Source organism: Anastrepha obliqua, chromosome 3 (assembly GCF_027943255.1).
Source record: "Anastrepha obliqua isolate idAnaObli1 chromosome 3, idAnaObli1_1.0, whole genome shotgun sequence".
NCBI classification, from domain to species: Eukaryota; Metazoa; Arthropoda; class Insecta; order Diptera; family Tephritidae; genus Anastrepha; species Anastrepha obliqua.
The window spans coordinates 16,438,219-16,460,031 of record NC_072894.1 but is presented as its reverse complement, the minus strand read 5'-3'; the positions used below and the strand labels follow the sequence as shown (position 1 = coordinate 16,460,031).

Genomic DNA, 21,813 nt, shown 5'->3' with positions numbered 1-21,813 from the left:
CAGCTGAAAAAAGTTAAAATTTTTTATTCATTTTGTTAGCCTTACAAATATTTGAAAATGACTGCCACGTTGCTTAGAATTTTGCTTTTCTTGCTTTAGCTGAGGCAAGAGCTCTTATAATATCATCGAAGTCGAGTTTCCTTGCTAACTCAGATTCCAAATACAAAGTTGCCAATCCTGTTACTCGAGTCTGAGTTGAACAAGAACAATGGTAGTCTTTGATCCTTGATAAAGCGCTGAACGATCTTTCGGCGCCGGCAACCGATACTGGCAGGGTGCAGAATATTCGCAAAGCAATGCAGATGTTCGAGAACAGAGTATCCAAGTTTTTAGCTGTGATGGCATTCCACAAGTCGAACGGAGGCATACAACATTCCGAATTTCCAGTAAAATTCGCCTTGTACACACTCTTCAAGTGACACATCTCAATTGAGATTTCTTCCGACACATCAGAAGGGTATTTTTTAGCAAAATTAAGAGCTGCTGTCTGAAGTTCTGCTTTTTCAATGTTAGGAAATAGCCACAGGAATGAGAAAATGTTGTTTATGTTTTTAATTGCAGTAAACCGATTTTCAATACTAGTGATAACTGAGTCCATGATGACGAGAAGTGTGTTCCTCTTGAAATCAATTTCTTCGGCGATCATATTTTCCGCTGAATTCTCAGGTTCTTCATCATTACGTTTCTTCTTTCGGCTTGCTGGCAATGTTGACGAAGTGTTTGGCAAACCTTTTGCAACAGTTTGACATTCTTTTAAAATCGATCCCCATTGGCTGCGTAATAATTGTAGATCTGCTACAGGGCATTCAAGATTCTTTACCTCGACGTCAATCGTTGCTTCTTTTCTTTGTAAAATCAAATTGACGTAGTTTATTGCTGTGAGAATCTTGAATCATATGTAAGACATTAGGACACATTCAAATTTACTAATGTACTTAATAATCGACATCGCGTTTCGTTTCTACGGTGAGATTAAGTCCTGTCACTTTTGTAAGAGCTTTCCTCAGTCCAGGTAGATTTTGAGCAAACGCTTTGACAGCATCAATTCGAGCAGACCATCTTGTATCCGATAAGCGGTGAAGTGAAGTTGGTACACATTCTTTCAAAATATCCCATCGTATCGTACTACTACTGAATATGTTGAAACATTTTTGAACGACTCCAAAAAAAGTAATTGCGTTAGGGCAGCATTCAGCGGCATCGGGTCCTGCTAAATTGAGAGTATGAGCTCCGCATGCTGCTGGTAGAACTATTATTTACTATATTTTTTCAAGCAGGAAATTTCTCGGAATTACTCTCGAGTTCGGGCCCCTCTGAAAACTCCGGGCCCGGGGGAAAAAGTATCCGATCCCCCCCCCTCTCGTCGGGCCTGCCTTGAGGTAAACCATGGATTTTTTGACTCCAAATACGTAAAATGACCAGAGTCGAATTTATTGAGTTAACAATACGTCTCATAAAAATAAAGTCGTGGTGATCATTTTTAGCTGCTAAAGTCAGGTTTTGGCATTAATCGAGTGGCCCTATTGATAAAGCAGTGTTATTTCTTATAAGTAGAAGAAAATGGATGAATCATGAAGGCGTTGCATGTACGAAGAACATACAAATGTATGTATGCACCTAATAAGAAAAAAATTAAACAAAAATTTCGAAAATCAATTGCACAAAAACGTTTACGAACAGATACAATTGATTGTATACCACGAAAAGACGTTGAATGGGCGCTGTGCACTCTACGAATAGACGAACACCACTATTTTGGCGGCTAAAGTGTTTCATTTGAGCTGAAGCCAACTTTAGTAAGTACACACTCGAATGCCTTTTGGAAATAATGAAATTATTGTAATTTAAACAAATGGAAAGCTTACTACAGCATTCACCAAGACAGCAGGAATTGCTTCCTGGCTTGCACCAAGGCTTGGCGATCATATCTACGACAATTGATATGAACTGCAACCACCAACCCAAGCGGTCAAACAAAATTCGTACAAAGAAAATATCCATTTAATGTAACTATGCTTGTGAGGCCACTCAACCGAAACTGCTTACAACAACACCAACAACAACGAAATAAACTTTTTACAAAACAAGTGATCATCAAAGCGATCATGCAACGATCTTTGTGGCAAATTGCTGGCACAACCGATAATAAACGGTGCAACTAAGCAATTGTGGTCGAAAAACAATGCAACCTGGGATTATGTTGCAAGCATTGTTTGCCGTCGCGGAGCCAGTGAGATATGGGATCACTTATAGATTCATAATCCTGTTTGCGTAGATATGTATAACTGCCATATGTACATACAAGCGCATAAACAACAATTGAAGCCGCCAGCACCAAAGCCCTCTACCTATCTCTATTATTGTTTACATTAGATTAGGATGTTCGAATATGGTGTAGCCCCTTGCTGGCCAGCTATTGATTGCACATAAAATGCTGACTTAAACATTGGAAAAGTACTAAAACGAGCGTGCGAATACATCCTACTTTGGCGTAGTAAAGCTTTTTGTTTTCGCTGTTTGTTGAAATAATCCATTATTCTTATTGAAATAATAATTCTTATTCTTGAAAATGATTTAATCTCACATATTGACTAACACAGGGACAGTGAGGGAGAACGGGTGATAGTGTGAGTGTTGCCTCATCTTCTGGAAGAGCTCGCTTACGGCTGTGATTTGGCTAAACCCCTTTTGAAAAATTTATTGAGCCTTTTATCTTGGCAGATTTTTGGAAAGACCCGCTCTTACTGGGAAGAACTTCTTTAACCGCCTATCTCGACTTGCGAACGTTGATCACAATTGCAACTGGAAACCACTCAGCTTAGAGCTTATGCACGAGGTTTATGGCATGCAATGAACTGCCATTTTGGTGTTTTGAAAACTTCTTTCATTGTACGAAATTTTTGTATATAAAATTAAATTAGAAATTTAAAATCAAAGTGATTCTTCTGACCACATCAACCTATTTAACATTTCTGGCGCATAAAGACAGCAAATTGCTTGACTTGCTGCATTTTTTTGTTTGTAATTCTTCGATTAATAAACTTTTTTCTTATGTTTGAAAGTGCAGTGAATGCTAATACAGTCCCGGGCTTAACAAAGAAAACACGTTTTTTTCTTCAAAATTAGCTTAATTCATCAGCGTAATTTCCATCGAAAACAACGCAATCATCCAACGCTGCTCTAACATTTCAGTACCACTTTTGTAGAACGATTTACCTTCTTGCCTCAAAATAGGCCTCAGTTGCAACGAAATTTCTTACCAGCGAGCATTTTTTAGGTCTGTGGTTCAATTCATGTAGTTTTGCCATTGTAGTGGTTGACTTGTGACACGATGCATTGTCTTAATGAGACAACATTTTTTTCTTTGCCATATTCACTGTTGATGGGATTTCCCTTCTCAAGATAGTCGATGAATATTACACCACGCACATCTCAAAATACTGAGATTATAGCCGATTGTGGTGCTTTCGGGCGCTTTGGACGAGGATCACCAGTTGCTGTTCACTCAGATGACGTTCGTTTTGATTCCGGAGTGAAGTGATGGATCCATGTATCGTCCATGGTCAGATGTAGAAACACAAATTTTGGTTTATTACGTTTAAATATGACCAAATACTGCTGAGAATCATCAACACATTCTTATTTTTGGTCAACGCGGCACCCACTTGGAACGGAGCTTTCTCATAGTCAATTGCTCATGCAATATAAAGCCAACCCATTCTTTTGATATCTTTACGATGTCAACTAACTCACGCAGCTTCACTTTTCGATCATTCAAACCAATTTTGTGGACTTTTTTGATGTTCACATCCACACAAGCATCATCAGTGTCTCTACGACCACCTTTGAAGTCAGCAAATCATCATTTTAGTGTTGTTTCTCATGGAATATGAGGACTCCATCCAATACTTTTCAACCCATCAACATATTGCTTCGCTTGAACGGTATTTCTTTCTCATCGAGAAACAATATAAAATTAAAACACGAAATTGTTTTTGATCCATTGTTTTGAAAACTCTTAGTACAATAACTCACTAACTAATTCTATTCATCATGAAATTTTAATAGCTGTCCTTTTAAGGTTAGTACAAACTACAATAAAAAGAGGTGAATTTAATAAAACTAGTGTCATCTATGTTTTAGACCCGGGTGTTATGTACGTAATTTGTTTTTTTTTTTAATGAAAATTTATGCGATGAAATGTCCACGTAAAAAATACATCTAAGATCATTGTTTCGCATGCAATTAAATTGACAGTTTGCATGCGATAGCCAATTTGATGCAGTGATCTAATAAACAAAAGGACAATTTGCTTCATACTTACAGGTGGAAAGAAAATTAAGCGAAAATTTTTTAAATACGTGTGAGACTAGAGAAAGTTTTGAAGTGAAACTTCTTAGGCGTCGATGGACGCGCGAGAATGGAGAGTAAAATTTCAAGGCCATGCAACGTTTTGGGCATTTTCGTTCCGCGAGAGAGGAAAAAGATATAACGTAGAGGAAAAGCAGAGAGAGAGCTATACCTTATATATATCTTAGATACACTTTAGGCTACTTTTCCTAATTTTTTCCTTGTGGTTGCTAATTTCTAGTGAAAAATAACACTGCCTACTTTTTGGAGCTTTTTTGTTGGTGCAAACTTGTACGAAATATATTTTTGGTGCCTACTGTTTGGGGCGTTTTTGGTCCCAATATTTTGTCGTTTTGTTTTTGGTGCCTACTTTTTGGCGATTATTTCCATTTCCTGGCTAGTGCTTGTGCGTACTATAAAGTGCTATCCATTCCGGCGTCGGATTTATTGGTATTGCCTTGCGGTAATTTGTGCCGTTGCTGCGGTCCTGGAATCGCTGAGTCTGCGCGGGTGATAAACGTTCGGAGTAGTGCGCGTTGTTGCCACGGTTTGAGTCCGGCGTTTACCTACACCGGCCGCCCATCTCCGTTTTTTGTAAATTTTGTTTATTTGTATTCTCTGCAACTGCTGTGAATTTATTTACGTATGTTATATATTCTTCCTCTCTCTTTCTCTCTCTCATTCTCCATCGAGTCTCTCCATCTTTCTTTGACAGGCACTTTCTTATTATGATTTTTTTAAGATTAATTATATATGTACATTGGTTTTTTTTTTTCAATATTGATGATGATGTCAAATCGTACCTGTTTCAGTTTTTTGCTAATAAAAACGATAAGTTTTATGAACGTGGGATTATGATGCTGCCTGAAAGATGGCAAAAGGTCATTGATCAAAATGGGTAATACATTACAGAATAAAGTTATTTAGTTCCATGAAAAAATTGTCTTTGATTTTCTAAAAAAATCCGCAATTACTTCGTCGCCAACCCAATAGATTAGCCAGCCTAGCACCCCTCAAAATGAAATGTTACTTAGGCCTTTTAATTTCAACTATTTTGCTTGAGTTACGCGTTCGCAAATGCCAGAGCAGATCGTTTTCGAAAACTATCATTTAGCTTTTATCAATTATTAAAATATTAGAAACTATCAGCTTCGTGAACACAACTAATATTTAGTAGGAAACTAGCCGAATAAACCTTATATTGAACTCGCCGACTTATATTAATTTTTTTGAGCGCCAAGAGGGGAACATTACTGGCTTTTGCAAAGGATTTAGGGTACTGAAAAAGCATCGAGAATTGTATTCTCCGGATTTCGGGACTGATATTTATAGGGTGGGCCATGTAAAATTTGCTTTTGAATCGGCTATAAAAAAAACTAATCAATATTTTTTCAAACCTTTCTTTTTATTTTGAAGATTGAACATTGTCATTTATGAATGAAAAATAATATCGTTTGTTGTTTGGGCTCCAATTTCATGAATGCCAATTCGATTTCGTGTTTTAAAGCATCAATCGTCTCTGGATGGTTCGCATAGCATTTGTCCTTAACAGCTCCCCACAAAAAATAGTCCAACGGGCTTAAATCACAGCTCCGAGGCGGTCAATTGACATCGGAATTTCGGCTGATTATTCGGTTTTCAAAAACGGTAGCCAAAAGTTCGAGTGTAACTTTGGCAGTGTGACAAGTTGCACCGTCCTGTTGAAACCAAATGTCGTCCATGTCATCCTCTTCAATTCTTGGAAACCAAAACTCGTTGAGCATGTCACGGTAACGCTCGCCATTTACTGTAACCGCGGCTCCCGCTCATTTTCGAAAAAAAATGGTCCGATGATGTAGCCGGACCAAAAATCGCACCAAACAGTGACTCGTTGTGAATGCATTTGCTTCTCTACAGTAACGTGTGGATTTTCTGAGCCACAAATCTGACAATTTTGCTTATTGACGTAGCCACCGATGTGAAAATCAGAAAAGAAGAAGAAGACTCACCACTTTGGAAATAGGTTTTCAATATTTCCCAATTTTGTTCAAGCGTATAGCGTCCCATTTCGTAAATGTCAAACCTTTAAGTAAATTATGAACACATTTGACATGTCATTTGTGTTACCATTCTCAAAAAAATAGGTGGTTCAAAAAGCAAACGTTATATGGCCCGCCCGTCACCTGCATACGGTTAGCACTTGCGTATCTGCTAATAGTCATGTGGACCATTTTTTGGGCATAAATTTTAAGTTAAAAGCACCCAGATGGATGCGCCAACTTCCAACACAAAGAAAATAAATGTTGCAAAAATGGGAAGGCTAGTTGACTAGTTTGCAATAATTGCATTTTTCTTCACTATACAAATGCAAATTAATTAATAATCAAACATATTTGCAGCTGCTCAGTTGCCACAACTGCGACTTTATAAATAACTACATATACCATACATACATACATACACACATGGTTTGTGGTGTGCATGAAGAGTGAGTGATGAATAAATATTTGTCGAATGGGTATATAAAAATCAAAGCCAAATCACACGAGAAGTAGTTAGGCTTGTTGCAAGTAACCCACTTGAAACGCACATGTGGCAGCAGGCAGCATCTGCCACATTAAAGCGGCAACAATGTGGATGGGCGAGAACAGACAACATTTGCACCTGCCGTTTTGTGATTTCAATGCAGCGTCAAGTTTTCCCCCCACGAGAAAAACCAGTGACAACAAAAACAATAGCACAGCAATTGCTTGAATCTCAAGTATGCATGTATGTGATTTTGGTGCATGCTTATACTCATACATACATGCGTGCATATGTACATACATATGTTCGTATGAACGTGTAGGCCTTTGTAAATATCTGCGCCACATTGATGCTTCATATTGGTCATGCGGAGAAGCTGCACATACTTGGACCGTCTATCCTAGCGCGACCATTGACAACAGATACGCGTTGGGGCGGCTGCAACTTGTTATCTGCAGTGCTTTTACTCGTATATGCCAGTCATGTACACACAGTCACATATGCATGCATACATATCTACGCATGAAGGAATAGAAGGCTTTGCCCCATGGTCATTATTGGCTTCTACGAATCATTCATTCATGGATACATGCGCGAAAAATGCTAACTGTGTGGGGTGGTTTCGTGGCAGTCCCCCATTGCATGATGTTGCATGAGAAAATCTGAGATGTTGCCGCTTGAATATGAGCGTGGCGCGCACAGCTGCTAAGTGAGTGCGAATAGTTTAGATGTTCTGCCATCTAGAATTTTTGTTTTGTATTTATTGCCAGCAATCTTGCCGAGTGTACATCTGCTGCCTGTGGAATTTACAATATAGTAACCAGCCACTTGTTGCAACTGGTGGATGTAATATTGCAACCACAGGTTTTTCAACATGTACATATGTAAGTACATTTTCACATACATTCACACATACGTACATATGTACATATATGCATATGAGCACGCATCGCCTTCCCCCTCGCCCTTATTTCGCACTCATTCATACATTTCTTCAACTGACCGCCCATTCATGGATTACTTTACTCATGTTGTTGTAGCAGTTATAACAAATATCAGCTTTGAAGTTATCTTTTTATTATTTTATCGTTATTGCAGCAACAACATCTAATTGTCGGAAGCAGGTGGCGTTTAATAGAGAGAAGAATTTGCAGTTGTTACACCGCAGAAAATCGAGCCCAGGTTAACTTGCCGAACAATATTAAAAATATTCGCCTCTAATGTTAATGATTCTTAAAAAGATTAAGTTGAAATAACCTCTAGAAGTATTTCTAAGGCCCAACCAGGGAATCATTTTGTGAAAAGAATATAATAAAAGAAAATGTTGATAATTTTTAAAAATAAAACAAAAATGTGACAGCATACACAAGGCAGATTCCATGATCGATACGTCACTCATAAGAACTCATAAGTGGTGAAGTAAACATTGCAGCCAAATATACGCCGAAGCAGCAATTAAGAGGATGGTTCCATACGTTTCCACGACAGCCGGTTCTACGTCACCGAAGCGACCCGGATTTATATCCGGCCATGGACTGTCACTCCAGCAGCATTCCCCGTATGTAAGTATGGGGAATGTTTATGCTGCTACAACAACAACAGGATGGTTCCATATGTGAAATCCACGAAGTGGGGAAAGTCACTGATCGCCATTCACTTGGGAGTGGCCAGGACGATTCTTCTACATATGGTTCAAGCAGCTCACAACTTTCGGGATTAGCCCAAGTATCCTCTGGGTAGCTTCCGAGTGAGAAGGGGAAGCATCCCAGGATAGCTGGTTGTGCGCTGGGTTTGGGACCCACCACTTAAAAATCCCCGAAGGATTTCGCTATAATTTTGTTTTACCTCTTCTTGTATGGCCTTTAAATTAGATTCACCTACAATGTCTTTTATATGGGGTAGCATGAATCGCATATGTACATATATCGAAAGTAACACCAATCACCAAACTGTAAAACTTTATCACATCTCTTACTAATTCGATGCGCATTCCTTTTTTTTTTTAATTTTTTTAATTTTATTTTTTTTTCCTACATTAATCATACATCTGTCATACTGACATCTAGTACCTTTTTTAACAATTAGTTAGGAAAATTATTAGATATATTTCATCATGGCCAGTGCCAAGACCAATACAGCGATTACATTTTGGGAAAACAATTACATTTTATATAGAACAGTTATTTTAGCATACGAGAATCAATATTTAATTTAATAGGTCAATTGTTCGGTTTCTCTTCAGGCCTCATAAATATCTTCTTTCAAGTTGTGAGAGTGTATTGACTTCTCTATTTTTCTGCTTCTCTGCTGGTTTATTTCGTTAAAATACCTTGTTGATATCGATTTTATTTCTTCGCGATGCGCATTCCTGAGTGGAGTTTTCTTGGTCACATTCATGTGCGTGCAAAAATTATTAACTAGTTGACGTAATCGATTACGAGCTTGCACTTAATTAAACAATATACATATTTAATGTTTGTATTGATAAGTATTATTTTTATTTCAACTTACTCTTGTCTGACCTACAAGCTTTATCAATCTGTTCCCATATTTCTCGTTGCCCTTTTCTCGACGAACTACTGTACACCAATGGATATCTCTTCACCGAATATATCACCATGAGATTTTTATCTATGGATCGCTGATCTGGGTGAAACATTGTAAAATTATTTTTGTAAAATTTGTATAGGGCTGAGAGATCAGTGAGGTTCATTGTTGCTTAGTGAGACACGGTACACTAGACAGGGCTAGTTTACTGGGGCGGTAGCTCTTGGTCGGGAAAAACCCCGAGTCATTCCGGTAACGTAGAACCGACTGCCATGGGAATGGTGTTGCTTAATATAATAAACTGGCAGTCGAATTCTTTGGCAAATTGAATTGTTTATCCTTAACCACTTTCAGTAACAAACCCAAAGGCAGAAAAGGCAATATGTTAGTATTTCGAATATTAATACTATTCGATTGAGATCTTTTAAGTTTGAGTTGAGAATTAATTTATACTGAAACCGTTACTGTGTCCAAACTTAATATTTGTGAAGAACGTGCATACATATTATACAGGGTGGCTGATGAAAGCCGCTACCAAAAAAAATTGAATAACTTTTTTTCTTTTTAAGTTATCTGTTCCATTTTTGTTTTAATTTGCAGATTGATCTTTAAAATTTATTAAAATGGATAACTGGGACACGCAAACAAGAATTTGGATAGTCCGCCGCTATCACGCACTGGAGTCCGTAGTTTTGGTACAGAGAGAGTACAGGCGGATGTTTGGCGGCGATCCCCCGAACAGATGGACCATAATGAGACTGGTGAATAATTTTGCTGAGCAAGGAACAGTCGCAAGAGGGCCTTATCATCGAAACCCACCAGTTCGGATGGAGGAAACGATCGCTGCTGTAGCTGCAGCTATACAAAGCAATCCAAGGGTTTCAACAAGAAGCTTATCTGCTCAACTTGGTGTCAGCCGACAGTCTTTGCAAACAATAATGCACAAAGATTTAGACTTACTTCCCTACAAAATTCAAATGGTTAACAAACTGAATGCAGCAGACTTGCCGATTCGCTTGGAATTTTGCCAGAAGATCCTGCAAATGGTGGAAGAAGACCAAAACATGTTAAACTGCCTTTTCATGTCTGATGAGGCCCATTTCGATTCAAACGGCAATGTGAACAAACAAAATTTCGAATATGGAGTACTTCTAACCCACAGATACTCCACGAGACGGAATTGCATCCTCTTCGCGTGACAGTGTGGTGTGCGGTTTCTTCACGCTGTATTGTCGGACCTTATTTTTTTGAAGAAAATGGTCACACCGTTACGGTTACTGGAGACCGTTATTTGAAAATGCTGAAAGAATTTTTCTATCCAGAACTACGCCGAAAGAGAATTTCTTTCAACTCTGTGTGGTTTCAACAAGATGGGGCAACGTCTCACATATCCCAGACTATTATGACAGAGTTGCGACGAAAATTTCCCAATAAACTGATTTCAAGAAACTCCGAATTTCGTTGGCCCCCCAGGTCGCCTGACCTTACTGCACCTGACTTTTTCTTGTGGGGTTTACCATATGTAAACAAGAAGTTTATAAAACAAAGCCAACAAATTTGGATGAACTAAAACAATCCATTCGGACAACAATTGCGGCTATTCCTGTCGCAACTCTCAAAGCAGCAATGAACAACTTTTTACTAAGATGCCGCACTTGTGTCAACGAGCATGGAGGGCATTTAAATTCAATTATTTTTAAAACTAGTTAAGCTACATTTAATAAAATTTAATGACCTTCAACTTGAAAAAAAATAAATGAATTCCATACACTAAAAAAAAAGTTATTTGAGTTTCTTAATGTAAGCAAAGTTAATGCAAATTTCTAGCAAAATGTTATATACTGTTTTCCTTTACTTATTTATTTTTGTTTTTGCCAAAACTGCTATGTTTTTTTCGGCAACAGCTAAAGTTTCTGCTTCGTTCAGTGACTGCAACATTTTACGCTTAAATTCGTTCTGCAATTTGATTGACAATAAACGCGTCGCAAAAAAACAGCTTCAAAATAACTAGCAAAACACGTTTTTCTTTTTCTGACATATTTTCTTCATTTATTGCTGGAATATCCATAAGTATATTTTCGGAAAGAGTTTGTGTCCCAGCAGATGCGCTAATAGCAGAGATTGTTATTGTAGGCAAGGTTTCATTGCAAGGTTGTTGTTGTTGTTGTTGTTATTGTAGCAGCACTAACAATCCCCATACATATACTGGGAATGCTGCTGTGGTGACAGTCCTTGGCCGGATATAAATGTGGGTCGTTCCGGTTACGTAGAATGGATTCTCGTGGGAACGTTGCAGGTTTGTCTCTTATTGCAAGGTCGTTTAATATTGGTTTGCAGGCAATACGATCGGTTACGCCAATTGAATAAGTCTTTCAAATTCAGGATCTTTGCTTTTATCTCTGAATGGTGCAATGAAACGCATTTCCCAGTAGTAAACTACTCCAACTGCTGATAGCGTCAGTATTTTCTTCCAATGGCAGGAAAATATGTTTTCCATTATAATTGGCACGGCGTCGTATTAATTCATTGCGAAAGCACATCATAAAAGATTTGTAGAGATGGTTCCAAGCATCCTTAGCGTCGGCGACTGTAACTAATAAAATATAAATAAAAGTTCTCTTTTACAAAGCAAATCTGGACTTACCATTCTCAAAGTCACACTCTACTGCGATGAATTACCAAACCCTCTTCTTAAAATCCATATTTAACATGTCGAAAATCATACAAAGGTGTATTTCTGCGCACTGTCTGTGTCAGCGACAGTAGTTTTGGATCCTTTTTTGGCGGCATTTCCACATACCTGATTAACTAAGCTCAAAATTATTGCAGTTTACCTTAAGTCATTATAAAATTGTTAAATATCAATTTAAACAGCTAGTAAATGAATGTAAATAACCCAGGAATGATAGATGACTCAATTCGCCTTGTAAACAGCCCAAAGTCAACGGACAAGGCGAATTCAGACAAGGTGATAGCAATAGTATAAAAACAGTATTAGCTTGTATTTTGTTTTCCCACTGCGGTAGCTTGAATGCCAAATTTTGAAACGGCATTTATACACATAAACCAAATAACTACAAAACACAGGTCACTTCTACATTCAAACCAATTTGCAACCAAAAATCAATTCAGATGCTCTACTAACTTCATCTTACATGAATTCACCTTGAATGGGAAATTACATTCATAAAGCCAAGGCGAATCTATCAGTCTCATCAATCCACCTTGGTCGCATCATAAAGCTACGGCGAATTTTTACATGCATATTAAAATACCAAAGAAACACAGCTACAAGAATCAAATACTAGGCCTCTTCTTTTCGCCAAGATTTAGCAATTTTCACTGCACTCACTTAACTTTTATCCGCTAGAGCTCTTATACGTATGTTTAACATATCTTTTCAAGTTAAAGCACTTAATTGAGTATTTTTCAGAATTTACCCACAACTTTCAACAGAACTGAAAACAAAACAAAAATTTATTACGCAAATTTCGTCCCATCTGTCAACTGTGTTTTGTATACAAATGACAGTCACCAAAGGTTCGTGATCTCTTATATTCGTTCATTTGGTCTCTAAATTGTCAAATTTTGTTTAGTTGCTTTAAATTGCTAATAGATTATTGTCAATTGTTTATAAAAGCGGCAATTTAAGGGCTAAAGCAAAAACAAAATGCATTGTTTTTGTTGGTTCGACTCTACTTCTGCTACATGTTTAATGTGCCTTGACCAACATGATCAAATGTCAATTGTTATTGTTAAACAGCTGATAAGCACAGGTTACATAAATTGTAGGTGCCTTCGTATATCAGCGCGCATCAACATGTAATTAACCTCGATTCGTAAACTTAAAAGTTTAGATATATTTTTATACCATATGCCATAATTTTTGCCTTAAAAAAAAATTGGTTATGGTCAATAATGTCTATGGATAACGGAATGAACAAAAATGATAATAAAAGGGCAATACAAATTTGAAACATTCCCATGGTAGCCGGTTCTACGTTACCGGAATGACTTGGATTTTTCCCGACCAAGGGCTGCCGCCCCAGTATACTAGCCCTGTCTAGTGTACCGTATTTTTTTTTACAAATTTGAAAAATTTTCGGATATTAATATATAATACATTTTATTCATTCATGGAACTTACACTCATTTGCTAAACTATCCTAAACTAATCAATTTAACAATCAACTAAATATTAATAAAAATTATTCAGCATTGCGTCAAAACCGTAATGTATAATGTTGCTACATTTTCGTTAAAATTTTCTGTGCTGTCCTTTCTCGGATAAAAAAAATAAGCACATCCAGAAAAAATACGAAAACAAATGTAAAAGTTTGACAATATCATGAACGGGTAAAAAGTGAAAAGGAAACCCAAAAGTCAGTGGGCGATTGACGGATATTGATAATCTGTTGAAGTACATGCGGCGGCAATTCAACCAATATCAAGTTAAATATACAAATTTTATATTTTTGAAAGCTTGAGCAAAATTCGCAAATATTGTTTAATGCACTAAAAATGGCTTTGAGCATTTATAATATCCACATATGCAGCTAAATTAATGCATGTATTCTTGTAGCTGCACTGCTGTGTCTCCATCAGCGTAAACGTAAGTTTCACTGTCATCGTCCATATATAGTAATTTTTCCTCATCCACGGTATCGGTAGCAGAGTGATCCTCCATAATATTAGCCTGTTCATATTGTGATGAAACCACTGCCTCTGACGTGTTTGTTTTTGGTTGAATACTTCGTTGGCGTCCTAAATTTCCAAGGCAACCTTGAAAAAGTATTTCGGAAATTGCCTTTCGGGCGTATATTCGCTGCTCTTGCGACATTTCTTCATACTGTATAGCCCACGACTTGGCTAATATATTTGAAACCTCGCTTATTGCGCGACTAGGTCGAGATTGTCGCTTAAGGCGTAGTTTGGCATCAGACTTGGTTGACATTATAGGAGTTTTCGTGTGTTTTCTAATTTTTCTTAGTGGCTCTGGAAGTTCCACAGGTTCAAGCTCTTCTAGGGTATCGTCTTGAATATGAGATGTATCGTCTGTGTTGATAATTTCGTGAAAGGTTTCGGCATCAACTTTTGTTTCTTCGTAAATCGGCGTATGAAACTGTTTCTGAAATTGCTGCTGAAATGAATTTTCATCTGCATATTGCACTGCTTCTAAATGTTCTTCTGACTCATTTGTATTGGCCGTTATGCATTCATATTTGACAAGCTGCTGTTTGTATTCACTGGAGTTGTCTGGCAACGTTTGAGAAGAATCAGAAACATTTGAATTTACAGTATCGATTTCTGAATGTAGAGGCGTTGTTTTACTTCCCATGCGACGCTGTTGTATAGAAATAAAAACAAAAACACAATATACACATACACGCATATACTCGTATGAACATATAAGCTTACCAAAATTTTCTTTTCCTCATTCGGCATCCGTCTCCTATCCTTACGGAACTCTTGACTATGTAAAAAATTCAGCATGTGAAAGTACCAAAGCGAAGTTGTATACATTTTGCCCATCCGATTGCTCGCTTTAATTCGTGTGCATTCACGTCGATAATTTGTGCGGAAGATATTTATTTTTCGGAGCACGTCCTCACGGCAAGCGGTAGGATCGATTTCGCGCATTTTCATCACCAATATCTCATAGCCATGTGCCCTACTTTGTTTATCTTTGTACGAAGGGTCATTTAGGTCCCATAATGCAGGCAAACTCTCATACAACGCAAAGAATTCAGTCCAGAAAGCGCGTTTACCCACTGAATGTGCATGTTGGCGGGAGTTTGCCATTTTGTTGCTTGAAACGGATTCGCGACTATAAATAACACTACATGCAACAAAAAAACCGTGAATTTGCGATAGTTAAACAAAACATCAATCACGCGATTTGGCTTGTCCACCTAGCTTGATGGCCATATGCGTTAACTACTCTTATGTCAACTGAGTCAAGCAAAATAATTATGCTTTTTCTCTCTTTTGAGCTAGGCGAATTCATGCATTCATTCCAAAGCGAATTTAATAGCTTACTTCCAAGGCGAATTAGGTACCATAGGTGGTGTCTTCCCAAAACAATTACTTTATTTTTTGCGACTTTGACAAGTCAGACAGAGTTACCAGTACAAAACAAACCAAAGGAAGAGAACTTGCATGTTTGTGAAAATTCAGCGAATGGCTTGTTAAAATTAAGATTGTATTTCTTTCTTCACAATTTATCACACGGCAATTCGTTTTTAAAAGTTTGTTTAGTTTAAATTCCACAAATTACAATATTACCTAGCCATTCACTCAATTTTTACAAACATGTAATTTCTTCTCTTTTTGTTTGTTTTATATTTTTAAGAAGCCTGACGTCACACTTGTCAAAATCGCGTAAATTAAAGTAATTGTTTTGAAAAGGCGTCACCTTCTGTATTCAATTTGCCTCGATGTGTTTTTGAGTATAAAGAGGCACATACTGTACGTCATGCCGGAAAGCACAAAACTTCACAACTTTCTACTTTTGCCGTACGGTAGGACCGGTGCAAATAACAATTGTTTAACTGCGTACTTACTTTTTTTTGCAAATTTTATATTATAGTGTATCATATTTCCATTTTCGGTTACAAACTCCCACGTGGACGATCTCGTTAATCTTGGTCCCATTTAAATTGAACTGGGTATGTGTATAAATAGTTCCATAAGTTCCAGTTATAAAATAAGTATTTTTTATATTACCAGAGATCTCGATATAAAACCATGAAATTTCAAAATATGATGATACACTTGTATGTAATTTATAGAAAAGCATTCATGAGTGAAAAATTAGTATTGAATGAGTATTCCATAGTTTATGCTAAAAAGAGGTTGTCTGTAAAGTCGGTTTACTGACGATAGCTTAACGTGATAACGTCATAAGAAAATACTGATTGAATGGTTGCATTTTCAAAAGAAAATTTTAATTTTATTTGTTTGATAGATATTTTGTATGGATATAGAGAATGAGTTAACATTAACATAACATAATATACTTTAACATAACATAACATAACACAACACAACATAACATAACATAACATAACATAACATAACATAACATAACATAACATAACATAACATAACATAACATAACATAACATAACATAACATAACATAACATAACATAACATAACATAACATAACATAACATAACATAACATAACATAACATAACATAACATAACATAACATAACATAACATAACATAACATAACATAACATAACATAACATAACATAACATAACATAACATAACATAACATAACATAACATAACATAACATAACATAACATAACATAACATAACATAACATAACATAACATAACATAACATAACATAACATAACATAATATAATATAACATAACATAACATAACATAACATAACATAACATAACATAACATAACATAACATAACATAACATAACATAACATAACATAACATAACATAACATAACATAACATAACATAACATAACATAACATAACATAACATAACATAACATAACATAACATAACATAACATAACATACCATAACATAACATAACATAACATAACATTACATTACATTACATTACATAACATAACAAATTACCCCGTATTAAAGCACTTATCAACAGCTTTCATTTGATACCCATATTGTACATACACAACCAAAGGTTACCCGGGTCCACGTTTTGACCTATATCTCGAGACCCCAGTCACGGAGCGGCATGAAAAATACTCTGTACTAAAGCATTCACCAACAGCTTTCATTTGATACCCATATTGTACATACACGTCCGAAGGTTACCCGGGTCCACGTTTTCACCTATATCTTGAGACCCTATCTACCAATAGGTATTCAAACTATACGGAAATCATCTTCAATACCTACTTAACAATGTGTGTAAGTTTGGTTTAATTCGGTTCAAAGACACGGCGGGTCCACGTTTTGGCATATATTTCGAGACCCTAGTCATCAATAGGTATGAAAATTACCCCGTATTAAAGCACTTATCAACAGCTTTCATTTGATATCCATATTGTACAAACACATTCTAGGGTCCACGTTTTGGTCTCTATCTCGAGACCCTAGTCACGGAGCAGATGGAAATACTCTGAACTAAAGCATTCACCAACAGCTTCCATTTGATACCCATATTGTACATACACATCCGAAGGTTACCCGGGTCAACGTTTTGACCTATATCTCGAGATCCTATCTACCAATAGGTATTCAAACTATACGGAAATCATCTTCAATACCTACTTAACAATGTGTGTAAGTTTGGTTTAATTCGGTTCAAAGACACGGCGGGTCCACGTTTTGGCATATATTTCGAGACCCTAGTCATCAATAGGTATGAAAATTACCCCGTATTAAAACACTTATCAACAGCTTTCATTTGATATCCATATTGTACAAACACATTCTAGGGTCCACGTTTTGGTCTCTATCTCGAGACCCTAGTCACGGAACGGATGGAAATACTCTGAACTAAAGCATTCACCAACAGCTTCCATTTGATACCCATATTGTACATACACATCCGAAGGTTACCCGGGTCAACGTTTTGACCTATATCTCGAGACCCTATCTACCAATAGGTATTCAAACTATACGGAAATCATCTTCAATATCTACTTAACAATGTGTGTAAGTTTGGTTTAATTCGGTTCAAAGACACGGCGGGTCCACGTTTTGGCATATATTTCGAGACCCTAGTCATCAATAGGTATGAAAATTACCCCGTATTAAAACACTTATCAACAGCTTTCATTTGATATCCATATTGTACAAACACATTCTAGGGTCCACGTTTTGGTCTCTATCTCGAGACCCTAGTCACGGAACGGATGGAAATACTCTGAACTAAAGCATTCACCAACAGCTTCCATTTGATACCCATATTGTACATACACATCCGAAGGTTACCCGGGTCCACGTTTTGACCTATATCTCGAGCCCTATTTCCAAAATAAAATATAATCCTTGTTACTCGTGATGTAGCTTTCGAATGGTGAAAGAATTTTTAAAATCGGTCCAGTAGTTTTTGAGCCTATTCATTACAACCAAACAAACAAAGTTTTCCTCTTTATATATTAATATTAGTATAGATATGGTAAATATTACCATACATTTTTTCCTTCAGATATAATAAAAAAATAATAATAACTAGCGTACCCTCGCCCGCTTCGCTAGACGATAAATTCAATGATTTGCTGAAAGAGAATAAAATTAATACGAAACAAAGCAAATTCTTTGATACAATTTCATTCGAACTTTATTGTAACACTTTTTGGTAGACAATGTTTTTGGTTTTTTCATCTTTCGCGTGAATAATGACGATGGTTTGCCAACTCGTGAGCAAGCTACATACAATTGTCCATGAGAAAAAATTGGGTATTCTAAATTAATACCGCACATTTGTAGAGACTGTCCTTGCGCCTTATTAATTCTCATAGCGAAGGCAAGGCGAATAGGGAACTGCAAACGTTTGAAATCGAATGGTAAATCCGCCGGAATCAGTGGAATTCAGGGTATCAAAATGTCTTCTCCTTTGTACTTCCCTTTCAAAATTGTTGCTTCGATAACGTTACCCATTAGCTTCTTCACAGCGAGTCTGGTACCGTTGCAAAGTCGGGGCACATTACTATTGCGCAGCATAATAATCGGTGCTCCAATTTTTAATCGTACATTATGAGGTGGTAAGCCTGGCAAATCGAGTGAGTTTAAGAATTCAGTTGGATAATTTACGACCTCATCTTGATCAGTAATAGTGCCCATTGACTTATACGCAACTATGTCACCAGGTATTTGATCTAAAATAGCTGAATTTATATCATTGACGTCCTTATTTTTCCCAGCTAAAATTGCTCTTTCGCAGAGTCAATCATGGTTTTTGTAATGTTGAACTATGTTTGGAAATACACCCTGTATCAATGCCTCTTTAGACTGTGCAAAAGTGCAGAAATTGATAGGCAATGTTATCATTCCTGTTGTTTTTGAAAAAAGGTTTATTTTTTTTGGTTAAAAAGTGTTTTTTGAAGTTTTGAAAAACACTTCGCTCTAACAAATTTCTTCTCAGTTAATTGCTGAAAATTAAATATTTTGAAAAAGCAATTTTTTTTTTAATTTAACGTTTTTGAGAAAATTTTGTTCTTGAAAAAATTTCATACTTTTGTAAAAGTTTAAATTGATTTGTTAAAAAAGATTTTTGTCCGCTTTGAAAAACACCCCCTCGAAACATGTATTCTCTATTAATAGTGGAATATAAAATGCTTTGAAAACACCATTTTTTTTTTAAATTTTGTTTGGTTTTCAGAAAATTTTGTTTTGACAAAATTTCATACCCTTGAAAAAGTTTTATTTTATTTTATTTGTTTAAAATTTTTGAAATTTTTTTTTTGTAATTTTAGAAAAACACCTCTTCGAAGAAATTTCTTTTATCTTTTTGAGGAAAATTTGGTTTTGAAAAAATTTCATGCTTTCGAAATTTTTTTATTTTACTTTATTTCTTCAAAATTTTTGAAAACAATTTTTTTTATAATTTTCGAAAAACACCCCTTTGAAAAAATGTTTTCTATGTGTCATAGTGGTATTCCATTAACTTTTAGGATTATAGTCAAATACTTACAAATATCTACGCTTTCACAAATAGCAACAATAAACAAATTTCCTCAAAACCAAAAAATTTACTTTTTTTCTAAAAAAATTCTAAACAAACAACGTAATAAATTTAGAATTTTGTGTTCACGAAAAAACAGTATTGTTTTTATTGTATTAACTGAAAACCAAAATGTTGCAAAAAATCAAAACAAAACTAAATTATTTTTTTGTGTTCATTTGGTCCATATGTTCCATAAAAAGTTGATATTGTAAATAATATGCAGGGTCTGATACACGCAAATTTCCATTGACCATTATAGTGACAAAATTATCGATCACCAATTCCAACAGGATTTCAAAATCAGAGTTGGAATGAGTTGTTGTGTGGTGTACTTCTGAAAAAAATGAGAAATAAACAAAATAAATCTAAAAATTCGAATTCTAACTTTATCTTGTGTATGTTCTTATTACCTTTGAATTTTTCCAATGAAGCACCATTCATTTTAAATTTTCCAAGAATTTTTTTTATCATTTCGCGTTTCTTTCCTTTTTCATTCGATTCCAACATTTGTTCATAGCCGAAAACATCGTTTGCAAACGCATTCATTTCCATATAGAATTGGTCAAAGAAAGCATTGCTCAATTGAATTGAAACATTATTTTCATAAATACTTAGGACCTTAACTAATGCACCTTGGTACATACATAACGCAGATATTCATCGCGACCTTGACATCGATACTATTGATGAAACAATACAAAGCGCTAGCAGAAGACACATAAATAGACTATTAAGGCATACAAATCCTATGATGAGAAGACTACCAAATAAAGAAAAATCTACCCAAAGTCGGCTTAACCGTCAAACACCAACAGATCTTGCAAAATCTTTGTAATCAATTGTCAACTAATCGTATATGTCATTGTTTGTTAACCACTTGTTTTTAAATAATATGTATATATTTCTTCTAAATGAGCTTGGGGGCATTGGCCCTTCAATATCACTCTCATTCCATCTTTTTGTAAATCAAATTACTTATTGTCTAACGACAGGTGTAATACTTTATGGAAGAAATAAAAAAAAAAAAAAAAATTTTCATTCGAATCATTTGAAATTTCTGTATACAATACATTTCTGTATCACAATACAAATACAAAAAATTCAAAAAAAGTTGTACACATAAAATTACACATAAAATGAATGTCGATTCGAAACTTACTTTAATCTAACAATCGAGCAAGTTTTGTTTTGGACAATATTTTGATTTTTTCTTTTTTTTATATGAAGAAAATATTTAAAAGAAATTTTTTTTTGCTAAAAACCTTCCCCTAGTGGATCCCTATAATATGAAAAAAGAACGAATAAAATTGGCCTCGTATCGGCCCAAAAAAATGCGGACAAACGAACATCATTTCATTTTTATATATATAGATAACATTAAAACAACAGGTATTATTAACAAACTTGGTTTTATTTGAAATTCTTCAAGTAAATCAAATTAATAATAATCAATAAGAAGGCATATGCAAATACAAATACGTGAATTTATATATGTACATATGCGCATATACATACATATATACGCTCACTTAAGTAGGGGAGAGCAAGATGTCGAACGTTGCCGTTCGTTTGCTTTGTTTGCTTTGTCGTTCCTTCCGCTCTTTCGCTTGCAGTTCATTCAATGCAATGAGCAAGGTAACTACATATGAACAGTAATGAGCAAGGTAACACTAATATGAGCAAGGTAACTACATATGAACAGTAATGAGCAAGGTAACACTAATATGAGCAAGGTA

At 35.8% G+C, this 21,813-nt stretch overlaps 2 protein-coding genes across 2 annotated transcripts; both read right to left on the bottom strand.

The window, feature by feature from the left end:
- Positions 1 to 8,983: 8,983 nt before the first annotated feature.
- On the bottom strand, positions 8,984 to 9,627 carry LOC129242967 (uncharacterized). The gene is made up of 2 exons (XM_054879943.1): positions 9,367 to 9,627; positions 8,984 to 9,302 (listed from the first exon to the last, which is right to left on the bottom strand). Exons 1-2 carry the CDS (start codon positions 9,566 to 9,568, stop codon positions 9,094 to 9,096), a joined length of 411 nt encoding a protein of 136 aa, XP_054735918.1. The 5' UTR covers positions 9,569 to 9,627; the 3' UTR covers positions 8,984 to 9,093.
- A 4,227-nt stretch (positions 9,628 to 13,854) lies between these two features.
- Positions 13,855 to 15,353, bottom strand: LOC129242994 (uncharacterized). The gene is made up of 2 exons (XM_054879997.1): positions 14,821 to 15,353; positions 13,855 to 14,746 (listed from the first exon to the last, which is right to left on the bottom strand). Exons 1-2 carry the CDS (start codon positions 15,202 to 15,204, stop codon positions 13,964 to 13,966), a joined length of 1,167 nt encoding a protein of 388 aa, XP_054735972.1. The 5' UTR covers positions 15,205 to 15,353; the 3' UTR covers positions 13,855 to 13,963.
- Positions 15,354 to 21,813: the final 6,460 nt, after the last annotated feature.

Coding starts and splice junctions, on each gene's coding strand:
- LOC129242967 (XM_054879943.1), bottom strand. CDS start 9,568: ATGAACCTCACTGATCTCTCAGCCCTATACAAATTTTACAAAAATAAT. Junction 9,303..9,366: donor AGCTTGTAGGTCAGACAAGA/GTAAGTTGAAAT, acceptor TGTTTAATTAAG/TGCAAGCTCGTAATCGATTA.
- LOC129242994 (XM_054879997.1), bottom strand. CDS start 15,204: ATGGCAAACTCCCGCCAACATGCACATTCAGTGGGTAAACGCGCTTTC. Junction 14,747..14,820: donor ATGAGGAAAAGAAAATTTTG/GTAAGCTTATAT, acceptor TCTATACAACAG/CGTCGCATGGGAAGTAAAAC.